Source organism: Tamandua tetradactyla, chromosome 3, assembly GCF_023851605.1.
Source record: "Tamandua tetradactyla isolate mTamTet1 chromosome 3, mTamTet1.pri, whole genome shotgun sequence".
NCBI classification, from domain to species: Eukaryota; Metazoa; Chordata; class Mammalia; order Pilosa; family Myrmecophagidae; genus Tamandua; species Tamandua tetradactyla.
The window spans coordinates 151,117,587-151,139,385 of NC_135329.1; the positions used below are offsets into that span (position 1 = coordinate 151,117,587).

At 40.8% G+C, this 21,799-nt stretch overlaps 1 protein-coding gene across 2 annotated transcripts in view; it reads right to left on the reverse strand.

Annotated features, from left to right (window-relative positions):
* The window catches only part of TTN (titin), a 279,196-nt gene that overhangs the window by 32,049 nt on the left and 225,348 nt on the right, over nt 1–21,799 (reverse strand). For both annotated transcript variants that reach the window (XM_077154303.1, XM_077154302.1), the window contains 8 exons: nt 21,444–21,731; nt 19,970–20,557; nt 19,776–19,880; nt 19,121–19,318; nt 18,734–19,030; nt 18,053–18,640; nt 17,659–17,961; nt 440–17,545 (listed from right to left, as the gene is read on the reverse strand). In XM_077154303.1, the coding sequence (XP_077010418.1) occupies nt 440–17,545; nt 17,659–17,961; nt 18,053–18,640; nt 18,734–19,030; nt 19,121–19,318; nt 19,776–19,880; nt 19,970–20,557; nt 21,444–21,731 (19,473 nt within the window). The remainder of the gene's footprint in view (nt 1–439; nt 17,546–17,658; nt 17,962–18,052; nt 18,641–18,733; nt 19,031–19,120; nt 19,319–19,775; nt 19,881–19,969; nt 20,558–21,443; nt 21,732–21,799) is intronic.

Below are 21,799 nucleotides of genomic sequence, written 5' to 3' on the forward strand. Positions count from 1 at the left end.
TATGACAGATTTGACTTCTCAGTTAACCAGAGCTCCCCTAAGTTAGTTGTCATTATGTGTCACAGCATACAAATTCAAATTAAGTATTTAATGACTAGATTAAATGATATAATTAACTCCAAATCTATATGGGTATAAAAATGCAAAACAAGTTGAACAATCTTATAAGAGACTTCATACAGTTTCTGCACATTTATGTATGATCAAATTAAATTATGCTTAAATTCAATATATCCAATTCTAGTTATGTAAAATTCTATGTGATTTTTTTTAGCAGTGAAAAACTTTCTCTATTAGAAATTTCATTTTGTGTTATAGTATGAATATTTTGGGATGTGAACCAAAGAATTGAAGATAAAGCAGTTAAAAATTAGAGTGATTCATACTACTCTCTCAAAATTAATATGGATATGTGGATTTTCTTTATTCTTAAACATACCTGTAATTTTCACTCCTTCTTTTGTTTCAGCTGGTACCCCAACACCAAATTCATTTTCTCCAGAGACTCTGAAGTAGTAAATAGCTCCTTCTTGTAAGTTGATAATTTTGTAGGAGAGACGATGACAGTTGTTGGTCACAGAGACCCATGCTTTCTTACTGGCCTCACGTTTTTCTACATGGTAGTTCTTCACTGGTGCTCCACCATCATTTTCAGGAGTGTCCCAGGATAACACTGCAGAGTCTTTGGTTACATCTTGTATAGTAATATTGGCTGGAGGACCAGGGGAATCTAAAACTTTGACAACTAAAGTCAGTGAAATGGCACTCAAAACATTCTGGATCGTTAATGTGTATTTTCCAGAATCATTTCTGTTGGCATTTTCAATAGTAAGTGATGTACGAGAGTCTGTGGAATCAATATAAGCTCTAGTGCGGAGGTCAGTATCTGGCTTAGTCCACAAAACACTGGGTACTGGTCTTCCTCGGAAAGGTACAGTCATGGTAAATGAGGCACCGGCCTTGACAATCAAGGTCTTCCTCATTTCACTGTCAAGATCAAATACAGGCTCTTCTTCTTTTTCCTTTGCTATCTGGGGATCAGAGCTATCACTGGGATCACTTGTACCAACCTTATTGACAGATCTTACTCTGAAAACATATTCAGCTCCTGTTGTGAGTCCAGTTACTGTATATTCTGTGCCTCTTAAGCTCTGAATGGCAGTTGTCCAGTCAGTTTCGTCAGATTTTTTGTATTCTACAGTGTAGCCAGTTACTGGGGCCCCACCATCAAATAAGGGCTTAGCCCAGCTGATAGTTATATTTGTTTTGCCTGAGTCCACAATTTTGGGTTTGGATGGAGGAGATGGTAAGAACACTGGATCTTCTGCCCGAATTAAGGCAGAGGGTTCACTTGGAGGGCTTAGGCCAGCAGCATTTTCAGCATAAACCCGATATTCATATTCACATCCTTCCCGAAGTCCTGTTGATTTCACTCTCAGATCATAAACTGGTTTTTTGTTTACACGCACCCATCTCAGGCTATGTTTCTCTCTCCTTTCAATTATGTAGCCAGAGATATCACTGCCTCCATCACTCTCAGGTCTTGACCAGCAAAGTGTCATAAACTCTTTGGTCACAGATGTAATTTCTAAAGATGTGGGAGGACTTGGAACTGTAAACGGATCTAGTGCTTTTATAGCTACACTCTCCAGAGACTCACCAACACCATATTTATTAACACCAGTTACCCTAAATATGTATTCATTGCCTTTGAGTAACTTGGTTACTTTACAGAATGTTGTCCTTAACTCTCCTTCACATATTGTCCACGCAAGGTGGCTCGTTTCACGTTTTTCTACAATGTAATAGTCGATATCTGCACCACCATCTTCTTGGGGTGGTCCCCAGGAAAGAGAGCATTTCTCAGCAGTGAGGCCACTTATTTCAAGTGGTCCAGCAGGTGGGCCAGGCTTATCAAGAACCTTGCAGTTAACTGCCATAGACCGAGTCCCTGCAACATTCTTCAGTGTTAGTACATACTGCCCAGTGTCTCGTCTTATACAATCTTTAACTGTTAACAAAGTATTATAGTCTGTTGAGACAATTTCTGTTCTTGCTCTTTCTTCAATTTCTATACCATCCTTGGCCCAGGAAATTACTGGCAGAGGTCGCCCTGCAATGTCTGCATTTATCTTAAAGACTTCTCCAGCTTTGACAACAATAATATCTCGGAACTTGACGTCCATCATAATTCTTGGAGCCTCAACATCATCCTTAACTGTGATAGGTCCAGTGGATTCAGATGGTTCACTAACTGAATCAGCAGCATTCCTTGCAAACACCCGGAATTCATAACGTTGGTCTTCGGTAAGTTCAGTTACTTCAAAGTATGTTTCTGGTACATTAGTAAAATTGCATTTCAGCCATCGGCCATCTGGTAGTTCTCTACGTTCAATAATGTATCCTGTGATCTTAGCTCCACCATCATAATGTGGTTTAGACCATTTAAGTGACACTGATTTTCTTGTGATATTTGTGACTTCTGGTTGTCCAGGAGGATCACAAGGATCTCTTGCAGGGACTGGTTCACAAGATTTACTGCATTTACCAATTCCAGCAATATTCTCAGCATATACACGATATTCATACATCAGTCCTTCATCAAGGCCAGTGACTTTCATTTGAGTGTCAGCAATGAGGATTTTATTTGCTTTTGACCAAAGAATGCTGCTTCTTTCTTTATACTCAAGATGGTAGCCAATTACTCGGCTCCCTCCATCATTAACTGGTACTTGCCAGCCTACAATCATGGTAGATTTTGTGGCATGCACAACTTTAGGAGTACCAGGAGGACCTGGGGGACTAAATGGATACTCTGCAACAACAGCTGAAGATTCACTATAGGAACTCTTTCCATAGCGGTTTTCTGCACAAACACGGAACTGATATTCACTTCCTGTTGTAAGACGAACTATTTTAATGGAGGTTCTTGCAACTGCTTGTGAAACTACCTGCCATGTTGTGGAAGTAGTGTCTCTCTTCTCAACGATGTAATTGCTAATTTGGCAGCCACCATCATATTCTGGAGGATTCCAAGAAATGGTTACATTGTCACAACTAACTTCATCAATGTGTATAGGTCCTGGAGGTCCTGGTCTATCAAGGACAATTACAGTAATAGGTACTGTTATAGACCCAGCACTGTTTGAAACACACAATTCATAATTTCCAACATCTTCCCTAGAAGCATCCTTAATAGATAGCGAAGTTACTGTCTTTGAAGAAGAAACATTGACCCTAGTTGTCTCTTTAAGAGCCTGGCCATCCTTTTTCCAGTTTACAGTGGCTTGAGGTCTTCCTTTAAATGGCACATCAATCTTAAGTTGGTCTCCGGCCTTTACGTTGAAAGTATTGAAAGGAAGCTCAACTGAGGGCTTTATTTCAATGTCTCTTGCAATTACTGGCACTCCAAGTTGTCTTGGATCACTTTTTCCTTTCTCATTAACTGCAGCTACCCTGAAGATATACTCTTCTCCTGCAGTCAGGCCTGATATAGTTGTTTCTAGAGTCTTAACTTGTGTGCAAGTGCTCCATTTTTCACTCCCTTTAGTTTGCATTTCAACTACATAGCCAGTAATTTTGCTGCCACCATCACTTTCTGGTTTCTCCCACTTAATTGTAGCAGTATTACGGGTCACATCAACAAGAGTTACTCTTCCAGGTGGGAGGGGTGGCTCAGACACTTTAACAGGTTCAGTTGTTTCGGCTGGCAAACCAATCCCATATTCATTGCAAGCTAAGACTCGGAAGTAATAAGAACATCCTTCTTGTAGATTTTCAATTTTAAAACTATTCTTATTGCAATTGTTTGTAACAGTAGCATATGCTTTTCTTGTAGTTTCTCGTTTTTCAACAATGTAATTTGTAATCTTAGCTCCGCCATCAATAAGTGGTGGTTCCCAAGACAATGTCACTGAGTCCTTCTTCACTTCTCTTACAGTCAAATTCAGAGGGGCACTTGGTGAGTCAAGAACTCTGACATTAACAAAAGCTGTTTTGGAGCCACTGTTATTTTCTAATGTCAGATTATACCGACCGCTGTCAAATCTGGTAACATTATCAATCACCAACATTGTATATGAGCTGGTCACCTCAATCTGGGCCCTCTCAGTGAGAATGCCTTCAGCTTTTTCCCATTTAACTTCAGGTTCTGGTCTACCTTTGATAGTGACAAATAAGCGTAAAGTAGCAGTTGCACGCAGAATGACCACCTTTCTGAGATCAGCATCAAGTTCTATTTCTGGTGGTTCTGCCCTTTCCTGAGCTATGACTGAACCAGGTATAGTTGCAGGTTCACCTACACCTTCAGAATTGATGGCACAAATACGGAAGTTATATTCAGTATTTTCTTTAAGCTTAATCACTGTGAACTGCTTTCCTAGTAGTCCTGTTGGTGGAGTGCAAATTGTCCATTCATCAGCAGCAGCTTCTTTGACCTCAACAACATAACCTTTAACAGGTGCACCACCATCATAAATTGGCTTATTCCATGCCAAGGATACAGAAGATCTGGATGTGTCTGTCACTTTTGGATTGCTTGGTGGGCCTGGTGGATATAATGTATCACATGCTCGATAGAAAACAGATGGTTCACTAGGTTCACCTATACCAGCTGCATTTTCAGCAGAAACTCTGAATTCATAGGAATGGCCTTCAGTAAGGCCAGTTACCCTGAATCGAAGATCTGTCAGTGTTTTCTTGTTGCATTTGGTCCATCTAATGCCTTCTTTATCTCGTTTTTCAAGAATATAACCTTCAATTTCAGCACCTCCATCATCCACGGGACGTGCCCATGTTACTACCATAGAATCTTTGGTGATTGTTGAAGCTTCAGGTGCTGAAGGAGGACCTGGTGGTTTATAAGGATTACAAGCTATAACAGGCTCAGATTCTAGGGGCTCTCCAATTCCATATTTATTCACAGCCATGACACGGAAAATGTACTCATTACCAGGGAGAAGTTTAGTGACTTTGTAGTTTAGGGCCTGCACTTCACTTGAAACCTGGGTCCAGGAGAGTCTGCTTGTCTCTCTCTTTTCAATGATGTAATGTGAAATACTAGCACCACCATCTTGCAAAGGTGGGTTCCATGCCAAGTAACATTTCTCAGCTGTAACCCCTGAAACTTTCAGAGGTCCTTCAGGAGGCCCTGGTTTGTCAAGTACCTTTACAGTGATTGGTATAGTCTTTGTACCACCAACATTGCTGAGTTTCAGAATATATTGTCCCCCATCAGTCCGTATACAGTCTTTAACAACAAGAGTGGTTTTCTGAATAGTAGATTTAATTTCCATCCTAGCAGCTGTTTCTTCAAGCTCATTTCCATCTTTTAACCAAACAATATCAGGTATAGGTTTGCCACGGATATCAGCTTCAAGAACAAAAGTCTCTCCTGCATGAACAACAATGACACCTTTATATTTTGGATCCAGGGAAGCATTTGGTGCATCAATTTCATCTCTGGCAGTAATGGCACCAGTACTTTCTGATGGTTCACTAAAGTTGCCAGCTGCATTTCTTGCAATTACTCTAAATTCATATCTTTGGTCTTCTACAAGTCCACTCACTGTAAATTCAGTTTCTAATACATTAGTAAAGCTGGCTTTCATCCAACGACCATCAGGTAGATCTTTCTTTTCTACAATATAACCTGTTATTTTGCTCCCACCATCATAGGCAGGTTTCTTCCATTTCAGTGTGACATTATTTCTGGTAATAACAATGGCTTCTGGGCGGCCAGGTGGGTCACATGGATCACGAGCAACAAAGCACTCAGACACTTTGCTAGGCTTGCCAATGCCAACAATATTTTCAGCAGAAACTTTGAACTCATACTCAAGCCCTTCATCAAGCCCTGTTGTTTTGAACTTTGTATCTTGAATGGGGGTCTTATTTAACTTGACCCATAAAATGCTGTTCTTTTCTTTCTGTTCAAGATGGTAGCCAATAACTTTACTACCTCCATCATTCACTGGCTCATGCCATTGTACAAGCATTTGATCTTTTGAGACTGATGTTACAAAAGGAGTTCCAGGTGGTCCAGGTTCTTTAAATGGATATTGTACAATAACTGGTTTAGAATCCAGGGGGGCACTTTTTCCATACCTGTTTTCAGCAAAAATTCTAAATTGGTATTCAGAGCCTGTTTTGAGTTTGGTTATTTTAATTGTTGTTCTTGCAACAGTAGCTGATACCATATGCCAAGTGGTGGTAGTTGTTTCTCGCTTCTCTACAATGTAGTTGCTTATTTGGCAGCCACCAGTATAAGCTGGAGGTTCCCAAGATAGGACCACAAAATCTGCACTAACTTCATCAAATCGAACTGGTCCAGTGGGAGGTCCAGGCTTTTCCAAAACTATAATGCTGAGATTTTCTGTTGCTGTACCTGCACTGTTTGTTGCTGTTATGGCATATTTTCCAAAGTCATCTTTGTTACTTTCTTTAATGTGCAGAATAGTTGAGGTAGATGTTTCTTCAACATTTACTCTTGTTGTCTGTTTAAGAGGCTCACCATCTTTGACCCAAGAAATTTTAGGTCTTGGTCGGCCTATAACTGGAATTTCTATTTTAAGGTCTTCTCCAGCTTGGACACTATATGTGTTAAATGGTAACTTAAAACTAGGCTGTATAGTCAAGTCCTTGGCTATGACAGGAACACCAAGCACTCGTGGATCACTTTTCCCTTTCTCATTGTAAGCCTTCACACAGAACTGATATTCTTGTCCAGAACTCAAACCAGTAACAATTGCATTACAGACTTTGGATTCAGCCACAACACTCCATTTTTCAGTGCCTTTGGGCTGCATTTCAACAACATACCCTAAAACTCTGCTACCACCATCATGTTCGGGTTTCTCCCACATAAGAGATGCACTTGTCTGGGACACATCAGTGAGAGTAACCTTCCCTGGTGGGGAAGGAGGTTCTGCAGCTTTCACAGCATCAACAGTTTCCACTGGAACGCCAACTCCAAATTCATTCTCTGCCATAACTCTAAAGTAATAAATGGCTCCTTCTGTAAGATTCTCAACTTTAAAGCTTGTTTTGCTGCATTTACTACTCACATTAGCATATGCTTTTCTAGTTGACTCACGTTTGTCAATAACATAGTTCTTGATCTTTGCACCCCCATCAATGAGGGGTGGTTCCCATACCAGAAGGGCAGAATCTTTTTTCACTTCTTTGACTGTCAAATTCTGTGGTGGTCCTGGAGTATCAAGAACTTTCACAGTTACAAAAGCAGATTTGGATCCACTACTGTTTTCTAGTTTGAGAATGTACTTTCCAGCATCATTCCTATCACAGTTATCTATTGATAGTTGGGTATAGTTTAATCCCTTTTCAATTTGGACCTTATCTGTGAATTCACCTTCCTCTCTAGACCATGTGATCTCAGGTATTGGACGACCTTTGAATGGAATATGAATTCTGGCAGATCCACCAGCTCTTACAATGATTCCTTTCCTTAATTCAGAGTCAAGGTCAAGTTCAGGTGCTTCAAGTTTATCTTCCGGTTTCACAGTACCAGGAACTGATGCAGCTTCACCTAAACCAACTTTATTGAGGGCACAGACTCGTATTTTATACTCCTGGTGTTCAATGAGTTTTGGAATTTCAAATCGAGTGGCTCTCAGGCCAGTCTGTGGAGTAACTATTTGCCACTCTTCTTCATCGGCTTTACATATTTCTACTACATATCCCAGAATCTCACTGCCACCATCATAGATGGGTTTACCCCAGGCAAGTGTAATTGAATTTTTAGTGGTATCTAAAATGTGGGAATTGGTGGGTGGGCCAGGTTTGAATATAGGATCACAAGCCTTATAATAAACTGTAGCTGGACTTGGTTCTCCAACTCCAGCAGCATTTTCTGCAGAGACTCTGAATTCATACTCATGATCTTCTGTTAATCCTGTGACTCTTAGCCGCAAATCTGTAATGCGGTGTTTATTGCATTTTACCCACCTAATGCCACTTCTGTCTCTTTTCTCTATAATGTAACCAATAATCTCACTGCCACCATCACTATCAGGACGGTTCCAGCAGACGGTCATGGAGTCCTTGGCAATGTTTGTGACTTCCAAGCTTTTGGGTGGTCCAGGGAGCACAAATGGATTCTTCATTAATACTGGTACAGATTCCAGTGGTTCTCCAACACCATATTTGTTGACAGCCATTATACGGAAAACATATTCATTCCCTTCTAAGAGCTTGGTAACTTTCAGAGAATTGGTCACTACTTCTGAAGCAACAACAGTCCAGGCAAGTCGACTGGTTTCTCTCTTTTCAACAACATAGTGAGAAATGTCACTGCCACCATCTTGAAGTGGTGGAGACCAAGTTAAAGTGCATTTTTCAGAAGTGACTCCGGTAACCTGGACTGGCCCTTCTGGAGGTCCTGGTCTGTCTAATACTTTTACATTTACTGGGAATGACTTCGAACCTGCAACATTGGAAGCTCTTAAGATATACTGTCCACCATCAATTCTAATGGCATCCTTTATAATAAGTAAAGCCCTAAAATCTGTGTTCTTTATTTCACATCTGGCAGATTCTTCAATTTCCTTATCTCCTCTCAACCACTCAATGGTAGGTAGGGGCTTTCCATGGACATCTGCCTCAAGCCTGAATGTTTCTCCAGCATTTACCACAATAGTGTCTCTAAATTTTGGATCCATTGAAATTCTTGGGAGTTCAACTTCATCCTTGGCAGTTATTGGTCCAGTACTGTCGGAGGGTTTACTTATTGTACCAGCTGCATTTTTTGCAATGACTCTGAATTCATATCTTTGATCTTCAGTAAGACCTGATACAGTAAATTGGGTTTCAATAACATTTGTGAAGCTGGCTTTCATCCACCGACCCTCAGGCAAATCACGTTTCTCTACAATATAGCCTGTGATCATACTTCCACCATCATATGCAGGCTTAGTCCACTGTAAAGTAATTTCATTTCTTTTAACCATTATTGCTTCTGGGGTTCCTGGTGGGTCACAGGGATCTCTGGCTACATAGCATTCAGAACTCTTGCTTGCTTTACCTACACCAACAATATTTTCAGCATAAACTCTGAATTCATATTCAATGCCTTCTTCAAGATTGGGTGCTTTAAACTGGGTGTCATGAATAATAGTTTTGTTGACTTTTGTCCACAAAATACTATTTCTTTCTTTTCTCTCAAGGTGGTAACCTATGACTGGGCTTCCACCATTATTGATTGGTTCATGCCACTGTACAACCATGGAGTCTTTGGAAATGGTGGTGACAAATGGTGTGCCTGGAGGACCTGGTTCTTTGTAGGGATATTGAGCTACAACTGGATCAGACTCCAAGGCAAAGCTTTGCCCATATCTGTTTTCAGCAAATATTCTGAATTGATATTCTGTACCAGTTTTCAGTTTGGTCACTTTCAGAGTAGTTCTAGCAACAGTAGCAGAAACAATATCCCATACTGTAGTGGTTGTATCTCTTTTTTGAACAATGTAGTTGGTGATTTGGCAGCCCCCTGTATATAATGGAGGGCTCCAAGATAATGTAATACTTTCAGCACTGACTTCATCAAATTTAACAGGTCCTTTTGGAGGATCAGGTTTATCTAGAGTTATAATTTCAATGGATGCTGTTTTCTGGCCAACGACATTGGCAACTGTGATTCCATAGTGTCCACCATCATCCTTGTGTGTTTCTTTAATACTGAGCACAGTGAAGTCAGACGAATCAGTCACATTGACTCTTGTGGTTTGCTTCAGTGGAAGACCATCTTTAGTCCAGTTAATGGTTGGTTTAGGACGTCCAGAAATAGGCACTTCTATTTTTAAATCTTGGCCAACCTGTATACTGTAACTGTTGAATGCAGGTCTTACATCTGGCTCAATAACCAGATCCTTGGCAACTATTGGAACTGCAAGGGACCTAGGATCACTTCTCCCTTTTTCGTTTACAGCAATAACTCTAAAAAGATATTCTTCTCCCTGAGTTAGGTTGGTAATGACTGCATCAAGGGATTTTACTCTAGCACATTCTGACCATTTATCACTGTGCTTAGCTTGCATCTCCACAATATACTGAATGATTTTACTGCCACCATCATGTTCAGGCTTTGTCCAACTCAGGGACACACTGTTTCTGGTGACATCATCCACAGTTATTTTTCCCGGAGGTTGAGGTACTTCAGCAACCTTAATTGGATCATCAGTGTGTGCAGGAAGGCCAATACCATACTCATTCTCAGCTGTGACTCTAAAGTAATAACAGCAACCTTCTTGGAGTTGCTCTATTTTCCAAGAATTCTTATGGCAGTTTGTTACAACAGCAGCATAAGATTTTCTTGTGGCTTCACGTTTTTCAACAATGTAATTTTTTATTTTAGATCCCCCATCCAACAAAGGAGGTTCCCATGTAAGTGATACTGAATCTTTGGTGATTTCTGTGATTTTTAAGTTAACAGGTGGGCTTGGTGTGTCCAGGACTCTCACGGTAACAAAAGCAGACTTTGTTCCACTGCTGTTTTCTAATGTCAAAGTATATTTTCCACTGTCAAATCGGTTGACATTGTCAAGAACAAGAGAAGTAAAACTGCTAGTGACATCAATTATAGCTGCATCTCTGATTTCACCATCCATCTTCCCCCATTTCACTTCTGGTGTAGGACGACCTTTAATTGGAACAAATAACCTTAAAGAGCCACCTGCCCTTATATTTATAATTTTCCTTAGTTCTAGATCAAGATCAATGTCTGGTGCTTCCAATTTCTCTTCAACCAGAACAGGTCCAGGGACATCAGCATGTTCTCCAACTCCAGCTTTATTAATGGCACAGATACGGAAGTTGTATTCATGCTTTTCCAACAGCTTCTCTACTTCAATATTTGTTTTATTGATTCCAGTTGGTGGAGTGCACATTTTCCATTCACCATCACTCACATCACATTTTTCAACAATGTATCCTTGGATTTCACAGCCACCATCATATATTGGTTTGCTCCAAGAAAGGAAAACTGAAGATCTGGTAATATCTATGACTTTGGGATTGTTTGGAGGTCCTGGTTTGTAAATAGGATCACAAGCCTTTTGGTAAGTAGAAGGTGGACTTGGTTCACTAAGTCCAGCAGCATTCTCGGCTGAGACTCTGAATTCATAATTGTGATTTTCTATGAGTCCAGTTACTCTCAAGCGCAACTCTCCAACCAGATGCTTGTGGCATCTTGTCCATCTAATGCCCTCTTTATCCCGTTTTTCAAGAACGTATCCTAGAATTTCACTGCCACCATCAGATGCTGGTCTTTCCCACACAACAATCATTGAGTCCTTGGTCACTGCTGTGATTTCTGGAGCCTTTGGAGCATCTGGCACTACAAATGGATTCTTGGCAATTATTGGCTCAGATTCAATAGGTTCACCAATGCCATATTTGTTTACAGCCATTATTCGGAAAATATATTCATTGCCTTCAAGGAGTTTAGTAACCTTGCAGCTTAGAGTCTGCACATTGGCGTCAACGACAGTCCAAACTAAGCGGCTGGTTTCTCTCCTTTCCACAATATAATTTATGATATCACTGCCACCATCCTGTAGTGGGGGTTTCCAAGAAATTGTACATTTTTCTGATGTAATGCCTGATACAACAACAGGTCCTTCAGGTGGTCCTGGTCTATCAAGAACTTTGACATTCACGGTAACCGATCTCTCTCCTGCAACATTTTTGGCTTTCAATATGTAATTTCCACTATCGATGCGTACTGCATCCTTTACACTGAGACTGGTGGCAAAATCAGTACTCTTAATCTCTAATCGAGCTGTGTTTGAAAGCTCATGATCACCTTTTATCCACTGAATAGTTGGTATTGGTTTGCCATAAATATCTGCATCAACCTTGAAGGAATCACCAGCATGAACTACAATTGTATCTTTGTATTTTGGATCCATACTAATTCGTGGTGGATCTACCTCATCTCTTGCTGTTATTGCTCCTGTGCTTTCTGAAGGCTCACTAAACACACCTGCAGCATTTCGAGCTATGACCCGGAACTCATATCTATGATCTTCAACTAGGCCAGTTACTTCAAATTGAGTATCAATGATATTTGTAAAACTGGCTTTCATCCAGCGGCCATCAGGTAGTTCTTTTTTCTCAACAACATAACCAGTGATCTTGCTTCCGCCATCATAGGTGGGTTTCTTCCACTGAAGAGTCACAGAATTCCTTGTGACAATGATTGCCTCTGGCCTCCCTGGTGGGTCACATGGGTCACGTGCTACATAGCATTCTGACACTTTACTTGGCTTGCCTATGCCCACGATATTCTCTGCAGAGACTCTAAATTCATATTCAATACCTTCTTCAAGGCCAGTTGCTTTAAACTTGGTTTGAGGAATAGATGTTTTGTTCAGCTTAACCCAGAGGATGCTATTCCTTTCTTTGCGTTCTAGATGATAGCCAGTGACTTTGCTACCTCCATCACTGACTGGCTCATTCCACTGTACTTCCATGCTGTCTTTGGAGGTGAGTGTTACGAATGGTGTACCAGGAGGACCAGGAACTTTGAAAGGATACTGGGCTATAATAGGCTCTGATGTGAGATAGGTGCTCTTTCCATATCTGTTTTCAGCTGCAATTCTAAACTGATACTCACAGCCAGTCTTTAATCTGCATGCTTTTATTGTTGTCCTTGCAACAGTAGCTGACACAATTTGCCAGATGGTTGTGGAAGTGTCTCGTTTCTCTACAATGTAATTATTGATAGAACTTCCACCATCATACTTGGGTGGACCCCAGGAAAGAGTTATGCTATCAGCTGTTACTTCATCCATTTTAACTGGTCCAGTTGGAGGCCCTGGTTTGTCAAGAACAATAACATTCAGGGTTTCAGTAGCTTCACCAGCTGAATTGGTCAGTTTAACTATGTAATGTCCAACATCTTCCCGGCAGGCTTCCTTTATTGTCAACAGTGAATTATTTTCTGTGCTCTCTGCATTTACTCTAGTTGTCTGCTTCAGTGGAACATCATCTTTATGCCAGGTTACAGCAGGGGTAGGGCGTCCAATGAATGGAACATCAACTTTTAGGTCTTCACCTGCCAGAACAGTGAAAGTATTGAACAGGAGTTTGAAGGCTGGTGGAATGAGAAGATCTTTGGCAATTACTGGCACGCTCAGTTGTCTAGGATCACTGATGCCCTTTTCATTCTGAGCCGAAACACGGAAAGAGTATTCTTCTCCCTGAATTAACCCGGTAATAGTGGCTTCAGTGACTTTGACTGTGGCACATGTCACCCATTTGTCACTGCCTTTGCTCTGCATCTCAACAATGTAGCCTAGAATTCGGCTGCCTCCATCATGCTCTGGTTTCTCCCAAGAGAGTGACACACTATTTCTTGTGACATCCACCAAAGTTATTTTTCCTGGAGGAAGAGGTCGTTCTGATGCTTTAACAGATTCTGTGGTTTCAGCAGGCAGGCCGATACCATATTCATTTTCAGCAAGAACTCTGAAATAATAACTACAGCCTTCTTGAAGCTGGTCTACCTTCCAGGAGGTCTTGTGACAATTGGTTACAACAGTTGTATAAGCTTTTCTTGTTGATTCCCGCTTTTCAACAATATAATTCTTTATTTTTGAACCTCCATCTAGGAGAGGAGGATCCCATGTCAGTGTGACAGATGTCTTAGTGATCTCCTTTACTTTCAGGTCTTGTGGAGGGCCTGGTGTATCTAGTACTCTAACATTGACAAATGCAGATTTGCTGCCTGAGCTATTTTCTATAGTCAGTATGTATTTGCCACTGTCAAATCTGTTTACATTTCCAACAATAAGTAGGGTGTAAGAGCTTGTGGACTCAATGCTAGCTTTATCTAAAGATTCTCCATGTTCCCGTGTCCACTTCACCTCAGGAGCAGGTCTTCCTTTGATTGGCACAAATAGTCTCAGGGTACAACAGGCTCTTATAGTAACAACTTTGCGTAGGTCAGCGTCCAGTTCAATTTCTGGAGGCAGCATCCTGTCCTCAGCCTTTGGAGTTCCAGGAACTAGTGCAGGTTCCCCAATTCCTTCAGAATTCATGGCATAGATGCGTATTTTATATTCTTGATTCTCTGTGAGGTTGGTGATGGTATAAGAAGTTGCCTTGAGCCCAGCTGGTGGAGTGACAATCTGCCATTCATCTTCCTCTGGCAGGGCAATCTCAACCATATATCCAGTGATTTCAGAACCGCCATCATAGATGGGTTTATTCCAAGCAATTGAGATGGATGATCTGCTTGTATCCAAAACACGTGGATTACCTGGTGGGCCAGGTTTAAACACAGCGTCACAAGCTTTATAAAATGGACTGGTAGAACTTGGCGCACTAATTCCAGCAGCATTTTCAGCCATAATCCTGAATTCATATTCATGTCCTTCTGTCAGTCCAGACACTTTATACCTTAAATCAGTAAGAGTTTTTTTGTTGCATTTCACCCAGCGTTGCCCAGCTCTGTCACGCCGTTCCACAATATAATTGATGATTTCACTTCCACCATCAGAGTCCGGATGCCCCCAGCAGACAACCATTGAATCTTTGGTAATAGTTGTAACTTCAGGGTTTTTGGGTGGATCTGGGGGTCCATAAGGATCTACTGCAAGCACAGGCTCTGATTCCAGTGGCTCTCCAACTCCATACTTATTGACAGCCATGACACGGAATATGTATTCATTGCCTTTCAAAAGTTTAGTGACCTTTAGTTTTGTTACTTGGACTTCTGAGGCGACATTTGTCCATGCCAACCTGCTGGTTTCACGTTTCTGTACCACATAATGATCAATTTTGGCACCGCCATCATCTAGTGGAGGTAACCATGACAATACACACTTCTCTGAAGTCACTTCAGACACAGCTAAAGGTCCCTCAGGTGGGCCTGGTTTATCAAGAACTTTGACATTGAAAATGTGCTTGGCAAAACCACCAGGATTGGTTGCGGTAAGAATATAAGCACCACCATCCCTTCTTGATGAATCCTTGTTTATCAGATAAGTAGAGAAATCTGCAATTTTTATTTCTAATTTTCCTGTGCCTTCCAGCTCCTTTCCATCTTTGGTCCATTCCATTGTTGGAGGTGGACGACCTGAAACATCAGCTTCCAGCTTGAATGCTTCACCTGCTTTTAATATAACCGTGTCCTTATATTTAATATCCACCAATATCCTTGGTGCTTCAATGTCATCTCTGCATGTTATGGCATCTGATGGCTCAGATGGTGGACTAATAGCACCAGCAGCATTTTTGGCAATCACACGGAATTCATATGCGGCATCTTCTGTTAAGCCACTGACTGTAAATTCATTCTCCAAAATGTTGCTGAAGTTGGCCTTCAGCCACCGTCCATTAGGAAGGTCTCTCTTTTCAACTATATAACTAGTAATTTTAAAGCCTCCAGTATATTCAGGCTTAGCCCATTTAAGTGTTACTGTGTGTCTAGTAATATTGAGAGGAACTGGTTTCCCAGGTGGGTCAATGGGATCCAAAGCCAACATAGGTTCAGATGGCTTGCTTGGCTTGCTTTTGCCTGCCATGTTTTCTGCAATCACTCGGAATTCATAAGCAATACCATCTGTAAGTCCACTTGATTTGAAAATGTTGCCTGGCACTAATGCTTTGCTCACAGTCTGCCAGAGAATACCATTTCGTTCTTTTCTTTCAATGTGATATCCTAGAATGGGGCTTCCCCCATTGGAAAGAGGTTCATGCCAGCTAATTGTCATTGAATCCTTGGTAACTGCAGTTACCTGAGGGGTACCAGGAGGCCCAGGAACCTTAAATGGATAGTTGGCAACTACAGATGCTGATGTGATGCCTGGTCCAACTCCATATCTATTTTGAGCTTTTACACGGAATTGATACTCCACTCCAGTAGTAAGGCGAGTGGCTTTATAGGTGGTACGTATAACAGTAGTTGCTAACTCAACCCATGTAGTACTATCAGTCTGTCGCATTTCTACTACATAGTTACTTATTGGTACGCCTCCATCATTCTCAGGGGGGTCCCAAGAGGAGGTTACAAAATCAGATGAAACTTCATCAAATTTGATTGGCCCAGTAGGTGGCCCTGGGATATCATGGACTTGAATGGTGATGACATCTCCTACCTCTCCTACAGTGTTCCTTGCTGTTAATGGATAGGGTCCACTGTCACTTCTTATACACTCATTGATACTTAAGATGGTTGAAGTTGCAGTATTTTCAAAATTGACTCTCTGTGTCTGTTTAAGAATTTGGTCTCCCTTTTTCCATGTAACCGTAGGCTTTGGTCGACCAAGCACTGGAATCTCTACTTTGATGTTGTCACCTGCTCTGGCAATGACCAACTTCTGATAAATGCCACGGAGATCTAATTCTGGAAGCATTGTCTGCTCCTTGACAATGACGGGTCTGCTTTCTCTAGGTGCACTTCTCCCAGCACTGTTCACTGCCATCACTTGGAAGGTATATTCCTCCCCTTCAGTTAGATTCCTAACAACACATTCTAACCCCTTCACGGTTGTGATATGTGTCCACTGGTCAGAGCCTTTTCTTTGGGCTTCAATCACATAGCCGGTGATCTTACTGCCGCCATCGTGTTTTGGTTTAGGCCATGCTAGGCTGACTGTGCTCTTAGTTATGTCCATAATATTAAGACTGTCTGGTGGTGATGGTGCCTCAGAGGCTCTGACAGGCTCTTTTGTTTCTGTTGGCTCACCAATTCCATATTCGTTTTCTGCCATCACTCTGAAAAAGTACTCACATCCTTCAGTCAAGCCAGTAACTTTATATGTGCATTTATGGCACTTAGTGGTGGCTGTGGAATAAGACTTCCGTGTTGCTTCACGTTTCTCCACAATATAGTTTGTTATACGTGAACCCCCATCTATGAGAGGGAGGTCCCAGTGCAGGATGACACTGTCCTTTGTGATGTCAGTAGGCCTCAGGTTAAGAACAGGTCCTGGTGTATCCAAGACCCTGACATTAACAAAACCACTTTTCTTGCCAGCAGGGTTTTCAATGGTCATCACAAATTTACCAGTGTCATATCTGTTACATTCTGGGATAATGAGAAGAGTAAACGATTCTGTATTTTCGATGTTGGCTCGGTTTTTAAGGTTGATACCATCTTTGGTCCATGTTACTTCCGGAGCAGGGCGACCTTTAATTGGCACAAATATTCTGATACTGAGACCTGCTCTAACAACAAGTGTTCTCCGAAGCTCAGCATCTAGTTCAAAATCAGGAGCAATTTCCCGTTCTATAATTTCAACATTTGGTATCACTGCTGGCTCTCCTACACCAGCATCATTGATGGCACTGATTCTAAAATTGTATTTCTCTTTAGTCTGAAGATCAGGGACAACAAATTCAGTGATCCTGAGGGCAGTCCCTGTTGTATCTTTTATCCAGGACTCATCTCCTACTTTTTGATGCTCTACAACATAGCCAGTGATTTCAAGTCCACCATCGTAATGAGGCTTGCCCCATGCTAAAGAAGCAGACTTCTTGGTAGTATCAGTGACACGTGCATTTGAAGGTGGTCCTGGAGGATCTGAAACAGAAACAGAGACACAAAAGTGTGTATTAAAAGTTTGGCTTTTGGGTAATTTATATAAAACATTTGCCCTCCTAAATGAATTGTACTGAAAAAGATAAAATACTAACATGCTACATCCTTCATTAGAACAGAATTTGAGGCATCACTAGGTGGACCAATTCCTGCTCTGTTTTCTGCACTGACGCGGAATTCATAAATGTTTCCTTCTTGCAGGCCTGTTATTTTGCATCTGAGATCGGAAACTGGCATCTTTGTTGCTCTCACCCATCGCAAGCTTTTCTTCTCTCTCCTTTCTATGTGATATCCTGTAATCTCACTGCCACCGTCATCAGTTGGTCTTTTCCAACTGATAGTGGCAGTGTTCTTAGTGACATTTGACACTTCTGGTTTTCCAGGAGGGCCAGGAGGACCTGAAAAGAAAGCAGATTTATGCGAAATCCATGATTTCCTGAACTCTGCTCTAAATGTTTACATATCAGTAACTCTACATGCTTTACGTACCAAATCTGTCCACCATTTTAACAGGTTCAGACTGTACAGGTTCTCCCTTGCCATACTGGTTTACAGCCGAGACCCGGAAGAGGTACTCATTTCCTTGGATAAGTTTGGTAGCAACATGCCTGCAAGACTGAATATCTTCAGAAACTACTGTCCACAAAAGTCGGCTGGTTTCTCTCTTTTCAAGAACATAGGACTTAATTGGTGAGCCACCATCTTCCAGTGGGGGTGTCCATGTAAGTGTTGCCTTTTCAGCAGAAACATTACTGACTTCAATAGGGCCTGGGGGACCAGGAACATCGAGGACGGTTACCTTTACATGTTCCTCCTTTGTGCCAAAAGGATTGGTGGCAGTGATGGTGTATTCACCAGCATCTTTTCTAGTGGCATATTTGACACCAAGCATGGAAGATGTTGGGGTGGAAGTTATCTGAATGATATCTGATGGTCTAATGTCTTTTCCTGCCCTAGACCAACTTGATTTTGGAAGTGGTTTACCAAGAATGCTAATGGCACTCAGAACAATGGTATCCCCTGCTTTAACTGTTAACCCATCTTTTATTGTGGGATCAAGGACAATGGTTGGTGCCTCTGCAAAGAAAAAAAAAATTTTTATTAGAAAAGGAAAAGGAAGGAGGCCTGATTTGCTTTTTTTTAATGTGCATAAAAATAAAACAGACCTACCATACTCATCCTTGCAAATAATGGTTTCTGTACTTTCTGATGGAGCACTGATAGCACCTGCTGTATTCTTTGCTCTGATTCTGAATTCATATTTTCCACCCTCAACAAGGTCAGTTACAGTAAAGGCACAGTCTGGGACATTAACATGGTTTGCTTTCATCCAAGACTTCGAGGGTAGATCCCGCTTTTCCACTATATATCCAGTCAGCTTATGACCACCATCATATTTGGGTTCAGTCCAAATGAGTGTCACTGAATTCCTCGTTACATTAATAACCTCAGGTTTTCCAGGAGGATCTATTCATGAAAACACAACCAGTTAAACAAATACCAATGCTTTCCTTAAGCAGACCATATACCTGATTTTTTCTTCATATAATGACTCACCAATTGGATCAAGTGCGACAACCGGCTCCGATGGCAAGCTTGGCTTGCCTACTCCTGCTAAATTGATTGCCATAACTCTGAATTCATATTCAAGACCTTCAGTTAATCCTGTCACTTTGAAATCTTTCATTCTAATAGGAGTCTTGTTAGCTCTCTTCCACAAAAGGCTGTTTCTTTCCTTGAACTCAATATGATATCCTACAAAAGACCCAATGTTGTATGTATCAAATTCTGATAATATAAATGTACTCTGGTTTTTAAGTATATAAATATTTTCACACAAGTAATTTACATATGCATATATGAAACATATCCTTGTTCTTGCTAGTATCTGAACTTTTATTACCCAGGTGTAAGGCTGTTTTTTTTTCTCCTCTTGGAATATGCATTTTTATTGTACTTTCAGTTAAAAATTTTAACTTATAAAAATAGATATATCACTAAGAAAGCTTTTCCTTGTTAATTATTACTCTAGGATGTTTTCACTGAAATTAAACAGCCATGTATGTACTGAAAAGACAATATATTACTGCTTTTCAAACGGACAGTACAACAGATAAGGAGCATGCATTGCACACATTCAACCTGATTTTAGGGAGAAAGAGTTGAAAGAAACATTCGTGTACAAGCTGTAGAATAAGGTCAAACTAAATACCTGTAATTGGAGAGCCACCAGTTTTCTTGGGGTCAGTCCAAGTTAGAGACACCGAATCATGTCTGACATCCACAATATTGGGAGGTGGGGGAGCATCAGGCACATCTAGGAAAAAGTAAATAATGCAAGATTTAAACAAAGAAGTTCCTCAAAACCAGATTTTACTTTATGTTTTCTGACTTTGAGATACTTACCAAATGGATGTTTGGCAACGATTGGCTCTGATTTCAAGCCCTCTCCTACACCATATTTATTTTCGGCACTAACCCTGAAGGTATATTCCACACCCTCGTGAAGTCTGGTTACCCTAAAGGTTGTTTTCTGGACAGCTGAAGCACATGTCACCCATTTGTTGTTTACAGAATCTCTCTTCTCTAGGATGTAGTTGGTGATTTCAGAACCTCCATCATCCTTTGGAGGACCCCACTTTAAAGTCATTGCCTCTGCTGTGACTTCATCAAATTTGATTGGTCCAGTGGGGATGCCAGGCTTGCCAACAACTTTTATAGAGAGAGTTCCCTCCTTAGTGCCAGCAACGTTCTTAAGCGTTATTGTGTATTTTCCAGCATCGGATTTTTGGCAGTCATATACCACAAGTGTTGTGTTAACTGCTGATGATTCAACACTGACTCTTGTGTCAGTGGCTAGAGGAACTTCCTCTTTCTTCCAGGATACTGATGGAACTGGTTTGCCTTTTATGGGGATCTTAAGACGGAAGTTGCTGTTTTCTTTAGCCAAGTAGCACAAGTCAGGTAGATCCTTTAAGTCAAGATCTGGAGCCACTGTAAAACACAAGAAGTAAATTATTGTTCTTTTGTTTTTTTAAGACTAGGCAATTGATTTTTTCAGACCATTATAATTCTTTTTAACTTCTTTTTTTTATTGCAATATATAATATATATACAAAAAAGCAATAAATTTCAAAGTACATTTTAATAATTAGTTGTAGAAAAGATTCCAAAGTTTGGTATGAGTTACAATTCCATAACTTAGATGTTTTCTTCTACCTGCTACAAGAGACAGGAGACTAAAAGATATATCAATATAATGGTTCAGGAGTTACACTCATTTGTTAAATCCTATCTTCTCTGCTATAACTCCTCTGTCTCCTTTGATTCTTCTCCAGTCTTTAAGGATATTTGGGCTATGCCCATTCTAATTTTTTTTTTTTTTAATGTTCAAAAGGGGTGTTGACAATATAGGATGGGGGATGGAATAGTTGATGTTTTTGGAGAGGCTGGCCCCTCTGGGTTTCAAGGCTTTTCTGGCCTAGGGACCATCTGGAGGTTATAGGTTTCTGGAAAGTAAACTTAGTGCATGAAACTTTTTCAGAATCCCAGTTAGAGCTCCAGATGTCTTTCGGGTTATAGGGAATGATATTGGTTGGGGTTTGGCAAACTATGGCAATTAGCAATATCTAGCTGAAGTTTGCTTAAGAGTAGCCTCTAGAATAGCTTCTGGACTCTATTTGAACTCTCTTGGCCATTGATACCTTATTTTATTTATTTTCCCCTTTTTGGTCAGGAAAGTGTTGCCAATCCAATGGTGCCAAAGCCAGGCTCCATTATAGTTTTTAAAGAACTTTTATGTAAGCCAGTGAATAGGGCTCAAAGAGTACACTTTTGATGAAAATAAAGGGAAACTGAACATGCGTGGGTAAAGTCTTACCAACATCATCCCTTGCCACAAAAGTGATTTCACTTGGGGTTCCTTCTCCATTTTCATTTTCAGCACTCACTCTGAAGGTATATTCTTTCCCTTCAATCAAATCTTTTGTGGAGTACTGTAAACTCGATGATTTCACAACTCGTTGCCACTTATTTTCTTCAGTTAGGAAATCGACTACATAGCCAGTAATTCGACTTCCACCATCACTGTGAGGCTTTTTCCAGCCTATGCTACCAGATGACTTAGTTACAGACAGCACTTTTAAGTCTACAACGGGTCCAGGAGTTTCTAAATCAAAGGTGAAATGAGAAATCTAAGTCCAAGCTGACCAAGGTAAGATAGCATTCAAAATTATG